This window comes from Heteronotia binoei, chromosome 19, assembly GCF_032191835.1.
Source record: "Heteronotia binoei isolate CCM8104 ecotype False Entrance Well chromosome 19, APGP_CSIRO_Hbin_v1, whole genome shotgun sequence".
Classification (NCBI taxonomy): Eukaryota; Metazoa; Chordata; class Lepidosauria; order Squamata; family Gekkonidae; genus Heteronotia; species Heteronotia binoei.
In genome coordinates, this window is record NC_083241.1 from 30,836,023 (window position 1) to 30,843,084 (window position 7,062).

General features: G+C 49.8%; 1 protein-coding gene across 1 annotated transcript in view; it reads left to right on the top strand.

The window, feature by feature from the left end:
* The window catches only part of PARP6 (poly(ADP-ribose) polymerase family member 6), a 73,676-nt gene extending 67,439 nt beyond the window's left edge, over window positions 1–6,237 (top strand). Inside the window, exons 20-22 of the mRNA XM_060260188.1 lie at window positions 608–671; window positions 4,315–4,399; window positions 5,740–6,237. Of these exons, the coding sequence (XP_060116171.1) occupies window positions 608–671; window positions 4,315–4,399; window positions 5,740–5,842 (252 nt within the window). The 3' untranslated portion in view covers window positions 5,843–6,237. The remainder of the gene's footprint in view (window positions 1–607; window positions 672–4,314; window positions 4,400–5,739) is intronic.
* Window positions 6,238–7,062: the final 825 nt, after the last annotated feature.

The following is a 7,062-nucleotide window of genomic DNA, read 5'->3' on the forward strand; positions in this document are numbered from 1 at the left end:
TCAGAATAAAAACAACTATCAGCATAGATATATTCAGTGCATCTTTTTTACAGGACGGGGGAGGGACGGTGGCTCAGTGGTAGAGCATCTGCTTGGTATGCAGAAGGTCCCAGGTTCAATCCCCGGCATCTCCAACTAAAAAGGCTCCAGGCAAATAGGTGTGAAAAACCTCAGCTTGAGACCCTGGAGAGCCGCTGCCAGTCTGAGTAGACAATACTGACTTTGATGGACCGAGGATCTGATCCAGTAGAAGGCAGTTTCATTTTTTTTCCCAAGCCAGTTTTCAGTAAAACTGCCCTTGATGCTGGAAGATCCAAATGTCCCAGCTTTTTTTTTTTTGAATGTAACTTTCTGTTTTTTTAAATGTAAGTCACACAACCAGACACAACCTTCTGCCAACCCGATCCCTGCTGCCTCAAGCAGTGGCAAGAGAAAAGCATGATCTGCCAAACACTTTGAGTGAGGTCGCCTCCATTCAGTTCTTCCATCTTGGGACTGGCTGGTCCTGCAGGTCGATATTAGATTAGATGGGATGGAAGCAACCAGCAGTTTGGTAGCCCTGAATGAAAAAGGTTTCTAACTCTGGTTTCTCTGCTTTGACTTGCAGACTCGATCCATCCAGTCCAGGTTCCTACAGAGTCGCAATTTAAATTGCATCGCACTTTGTGAAGGTGAGTGATAATGGGTATGGGTGAGCATTGCTTCCCATTTCTGAGCCTCTTTTCTCTCCATGTCTGTTTGGAACTGAGTCCCAGTTTTGGCTTTCTGTATCTCCCCTCCCCCTGTTGGACACTGAAGCACACCTGCCAACAAAGGCCAAGTGTTCCTAGAAGGGTACTTTTTGTAGCAGGAACTCCTTTGCATATTGGACCACACACCCCTGACATAGCCAATCCTCCAGGAGCTTACAGGGCTCTTCTTTCAGGGCTTACTGTAAACTCCAGGAGAACTGGCTACATCAGCGGTGTGTGGCCTAATATGCAAAGGAGTTTCTGCTACAAAAAAAGCCCTGATTCCTAGTTAAAACCGTAAGAATCGGCCTTCCCTGATCAGAAGTCTAGCACTCTTCTGAACAGGTGGGCTGAAACCATGTCTTTTGTGTTTTGCCGAAATATTACTAAAATGCAGCCAGTGTGCTGCAGTGAATGAAAGACTTGGGAAGTCTGATTGGTTGAGACTGAAATTACCAAATCTCTCTCCACGAATCTCTTAAGTGAAATGTTTTGTTTGGGGAGGTTTCCGTCTCATATGGCAGACTCCAGTGTCCATAGTGCGCCTTGCTTCCATTTACACCCATCTTTGTCCATAGTGAACAAATACAAAGCTTACTTGCAGGGCTTTTTTTTTGCGGCAGGAACTCCTTTTATATTAGGCCACACCTCCCTGATGTAGCCAATCCTCCAAGAGCTTACAGGGCTTACTGTAAGCTATTGGAGGATTGGCTACATCAGGGTTGTGTGGCCTAATATGACGTGCCGCCTCGCCGACGCGGGGATTCAGGGGTTGGCCTTACAGTGGCTTTCCTCTTTCCTGGAAGGTCGGGGACAAAAGGTCGCAGTAGGGGGGGAGCTATCCCAGAGGCGCACACTTGATTGTGGTGTGCCCCAGGGGGCGGTTCTCTCCCCGATGTTATTCAATATCTATATGCGGCCTCTTGCCCAGATAGCCCGAAGGTATGGGCTGGGGTGCCACCAGTATGCTGATGACACCCAGCTCTATCTACTGATGGACGGCCGGCCGGTCTGCGCCCCGGAAAATCTGGACCGGGCATTACAGGCCGTGGCTGAGTGGCTCAGACTGAGTGGGCTGAAGCTAAATCCTACGAAGACAGAGGTCCTTTGCTTGGGTCGCCGCGGCCCGGGGGGGGGGATCCCCCTGCCAGCTTTTGACGGTGCGCCGCTGATGGCGGCGGACAGAGTCAGGAGCTTGGGGGTGCTGTTGGAGCCTTCCTTAAAGATGGAGGCTCAGATAGCAGCCGCTGCCAAGTCCGCATTTTTTCATCTTAGGCGGGCAAGGCAGCTGGCCCCCTTCCTGGAGCGCGACGACCTAGCAACAGTGATCCATGCTACGGTCACCTCGAGGTTGGACTACTGCAATGCCCTCTACATGGGGCTGCCCCTGTCCCGGACTCGAAAGCTGCAGCTGGTGCAGAATGCCGCGGCCCGGCTGTTATTGGGTCTCCCAAAGTGGGGACACATTCGGCCGGGTCTTCGGACTCTGCACTGGCTTCCAGTGATGTATCGAGTCCGGTACAAGGTGCTGGTTATTACCTTTAAAGCCCTATATGGCCTGGGACCTGCCTACCTGAGGGACCGTCTCTCCCCATACGTTCCCCAGAGAGCACTGAGGTCAGGAACACAAAATCTCCTCTCTATCCCCGGGCCAAAAGAAGCCCGCCTGAAAGTCACTCGAGATAGGGCTTTTTCCGTTATGGCCCCCACTTGGTGGAATCAGCTGCCGGAAGAGGTGAGGGCCCTGCGGGACTTGGCTCAATTCCGCAGGGCCTGTAAGACGACCCTCTTCCGGCTAGCTTACACCTAGCCGGGATGGAACTTGACGTAACTGGCCTGCCATCTGTTTATATAAAATGATATGTTATTGGTTTTAAGCTGCATTGTTTTTATGAATTGAAATGTATTGGTTTTAATGTTTAAATGTGAAGTATTTAATTGTTTATATTTAAATTGTTAAATTGTTATTGTTGGAAGCCGCCCTGAGCCACTCCTGGGAAGGGCGGGATACAAATCCCGAATAAATAAAAAAAATAAATAAAAAAAGGAGTTCCTGCTACAAAAAAAGCCCTGCTTACACTGAATTGCACCATTGGAGGGCCGGTTTGGTGTAGTGGTTAAGTGTGCGGACTCTTATCTGGGAGAACCGGGTTTGATTCCCCACTCCTCCACTTGCACCTGCTAGCATGGCCTTGGGTCAGCCATAGCTCTGGCAGAGGTTGTCCTTGAAAGGGCAGCTGCTGTGAGAGCCCTCTCCAGCCCCACCCACCTCACAGGGTGACTGTTGTGGGGGAGGAAAGTAAAGGAGATTGTGAGCCGCTCTGAGATTCTTCGGAGTGGAGGGCGGGATATAAATCCAATATCTTCTTCTTCTTCTGTCAAGGTCTGTTAATATTGTCTCCTCATACTGGCAGCAGCTATCTGGGGTCTTAGGCAGGGGTCTTTCACATCATCCCACTATCAGACTCTTTTGACTGGAGATGTGGGAAATTAAACCTGGAACTTTCTACATGCCAAGCAGAAGTCCTAGCACTGGGCCGGTGTCCCAGATCAAGGCTTTCCCCATTACTTATCACCTGATCAGTGTTCCCTCTAGGCTGGGTTAGTGTGAGCTAGCTCACATTGTTTTAGCCTCTGGCTCACACATTTTTGTCTCAGCTCAGGAAAAATGGTCCTAGAGCAAGCTAATTTGTGAAGTAGCTCCAGGGGTGGAATTCTAGCAGGAGCTCCTTTGCATATTAGGCCACACACCCCTGATGTAGCCAATCCTCCAGGAGCTTACAGGGCTCTTTTTTGTAAGCTCCAGGAGGATTGGCTACATCAAGGGTGGGTGGCCTAATATGCAAAGGAGCTCCTGCTAGAATTCCACCCCTGAGCAGTTCACAACTTTAATGCCAGCAGTTGACAGCTGTAATGCCAGTAGAATTTTTGCTCATAAGACTCCACAGTTCAGAGGGAACATCGTACCTGATCATTTTAACTGGAGATGCTGGGAATTGAACCTGGGATCTTCTGCATGCCGAGCAAATGCTCTATCACTGAGTCATGGCTGCACCCAAAGAAAATTCTTCAGAGCACAGGGCTTTTCATTGGCTCGGTGCCTTCTGACTCATTGGAAGGTTCTGGTTCTGCATAATCAGAAGTTCCCAGCACTGAAAAAAAGCATTCTACAGTAGAAGTTTGTTTCTGTTCTAGATAAGGGTGCCGGGAAGTTGCCTGGCGTCCCTGGGAGCTTCAGGGTTAGAGCAAGGGGTGGAAATGATGTTAGGCTAAGTGCTGATGTCACGTCCCGGCAAAAAACCAGAAGTGGTGTTAGGATGTCAACTGACCATCTAGAAACTCTGCGGAATTACCATAGAGTTTCTAAATCATTGGCTAACATTGGACAATGCTCAGCCTGGCATCATTTCCGCTCCTGCACTCTTTATTCTGCTGACCCAAGGGCTGGCAGGACGGTTCTTCCACCAGGAGATTGCCCAAAGTGAGCATTTGGCATGCTTCATCTCAGAAGCGGGTGCCATGTGAGCGAAAGCAAAGCTCAAGACCCATCTGCAGGTTGGCTGACCGCTTTCCTCTTTGGCAGTGATCACGTCGAAGGATCTCCAGAAACACGGCAACATCTGGGTCTGCCCGGTGTCCGACCACGTCTGCACTCGCTTTTTCTTTGTGTGAGTATTCCCGGCTCACGTGGGGAAACTGCTGCCTTTTTTGGAATGGTGTGGCCCCTATGCTGCTGGGGGCTGTCGGTAGCCTGCCTCCAAAAGCTATCCACAAAAGATTAAGGCATTCTGCCAACAGCCAGTTTGGTGTAGTGGTTAAGCATGCGGACTCTTATCTGGGAGAACCGGGTTTGATTCTGCACTCCTCCACTTGCAGCTGCTGCAATGGCCTTGGGTCAGCCATAGCTCTCTTATCTGGGAGAACCGGGTTTGATTCCCCACTCCTCCGCTTGCAGCTGCTGGAATGGCCTTGGGTCAGCCATAGCTCTGGCAGAGGTTGTCCTTGAAAGGGCAGCTGCTGTGAGAGTCCTCTCAGCCCCACCTGCCTCACAGGGTGTCTGTTGTGGGGGGAGGAAGGTAAAGGAGATTGTGAGCCGCTCTGAGTCTCTGAAATTCGGAGTGGAGGGCGGGATATAAATCAAATATCATCATCATCATCATCATCATCATCTTCTTAAACGTACTGCCTGTGGTATGACCTAGCCCTCATAAGAACATAAGAGAAGCCATGTTGGATCAGGCCAGTGGCCCATCTAGTCCAACACTCTGTGTCACACAGTGGCCAAAAAACCCCCCCAGGTGCCGTCCGGAGGTCCATCAGTGGGGTCAGGAGACTAGAAGCCCTCCCACTGTTGCCCCCAACCCGAACCAAGAATACAGAGCATCACTTGCCCCAGACAGAGAGTTCCATCTATATGCTGTGGCTAATAGCCAGTGATGGACCTCTACTCCATATGTTGATCTAATCCCCTCTTGAAGTCATCTGTGCTTGCAGCTGTCACCACCTCCTGGGGCAGTGAATTCCAGGTGTTAATCACCCTTTGGATGAAGTACTTCCTTTTATCTGTTCTAACCTGAGTGCTCAGCAATTTCATTGAGTGTCCATGAGTTCTTGTATTGTGAGAAAGGGGGAAAAGTACTTCTTTCTCTATCTTCTCTGTCCCATGTATAATCTTGAAACCTCTGTCATGTCACCCCTCATTCATCGTTTCTCCAAGCTAAAGAGCCCCATGTGCTTTAACCTTTGTTCATAGGGAAAGTGTTTCAACCCTTTAATCATTGTAGTTGCCCTTTTCTGCACTTTTTTCAATGCTATAATATCTTTTTTTGAGGTGCAGTGACCAGAATTGCATAGTTCCCCAAGTGAGGCCGCACCATCGATTTATACAGGGGCGTTATGATACTGGCTGATTTGTTTTCTGTTCCCTTCCTAACAATCCCCAGCCTCGCGTTGGTCTTTTTTATTGCACTCAAGAAAGCCGCCTTTATTTTTTCTCCTCCCACCACAGGTATGAAGATGGCCAAGTCGGAGATGCCAACATCAATACTCAGGACCCCAAAATCCAAAAGGAGATCATGCGTGTGATTGGCACTCAGGTCTATACAAACTGAGGGGGGAAACAGAGCACCCCTTTCCTTCAGCATGTGCCAGTGCTGCCCCTGTCTCCACGTGGGCAGAACAGATGCCAGGCGTCGGAGGCTACCGGAGAAGCAATGATCACCCCTGGCAGATTGAGGACTGAGATCCATTGCGGGGGGCAGAGGGGGCAACCAGTTGTCACATCCGGACGGCGGAGACCCCGGGAGCACCTCTGCAGGGGTAACGGTGGCCCCTCCCCCTTGAGCCTGTATGTAGAGTTGTATCGAGAGATTCTGAGGGGGCGGACTTGTGTCGTGGGACCCTCGAGCTGTTGGGGCGGCCGACCGCGCTCTCCCCGTGTTTACAGTGACGACGTTTTTAAGCAACGGAAACAAGCAAAAAAGAAAAAAAAAGAAGGGAGTTGAAACAAAAGGAGAGAGAGAGCAAATGGTTTTAGCTTATTAAAATTCTCTTAAAAAAAAAGAAAGCAAGTGGAATGTTACCTTGTGCCAGGCTAGAACCTGTGTTTGTGACCAGCTCGGAGAGCCAGTTTGGTGTAGTGGTTAAGTGTGCGGACTCTTATCTGGGAGAACCGGGTTTGATTCCCCACTCCTCCACTTGCACCTGCTAGCATGGCCTTGGGTCTGCCATAGCTCTGGCAGAGGTTGCCCTTGAAAGGGCAGCTGCTGTGGGAGCCCTCTCCAGCCCCACCCACCTCACAGGGTGTTTGTTGTGGGGGAGGAAGGTAAAGGAGATTGTGAGCCGCTCTGAGACTCTTCGGAGTGGAGGGCGGGATATAAATCCAATATCATCTTCTTCTCCTCTCCCTCTAGGTTTATTGTCTTGGCCTGTGAGCCCCAAGGCCTTTCCGTTTCCTTCGAGATGGCAATAAACCTGAGTACCAGGGCTTTTTTTTTTTTAGCAGGAACGCACAGGAACACAGTTCTGGCTGGCTTGGTGTCAGGGGTGTGTGGCCTAATATGCAAATGAGTTCCTGCTGGGATTTTTTTTACCAAAAAAGTCCTGCTAAGCACCTTCTGTTCCTTAATTTGACTGTGATCCTCTTGAGCTGGTATTGTGTATGACAGGCCTGGGTATTGTCCCTTGATAGCCTGGACTCCAGGGTTAATTCTCTTCCTAGCTCTGCCTTCCTGTGTTGTAAGGGGTATAAGCTGCAGTCTTTCCTTATGTTTAATCTTCTGGGGAGTTCAGTATGACTTAAAAGTCCTTGTTTTTATCCTCACAACAACCT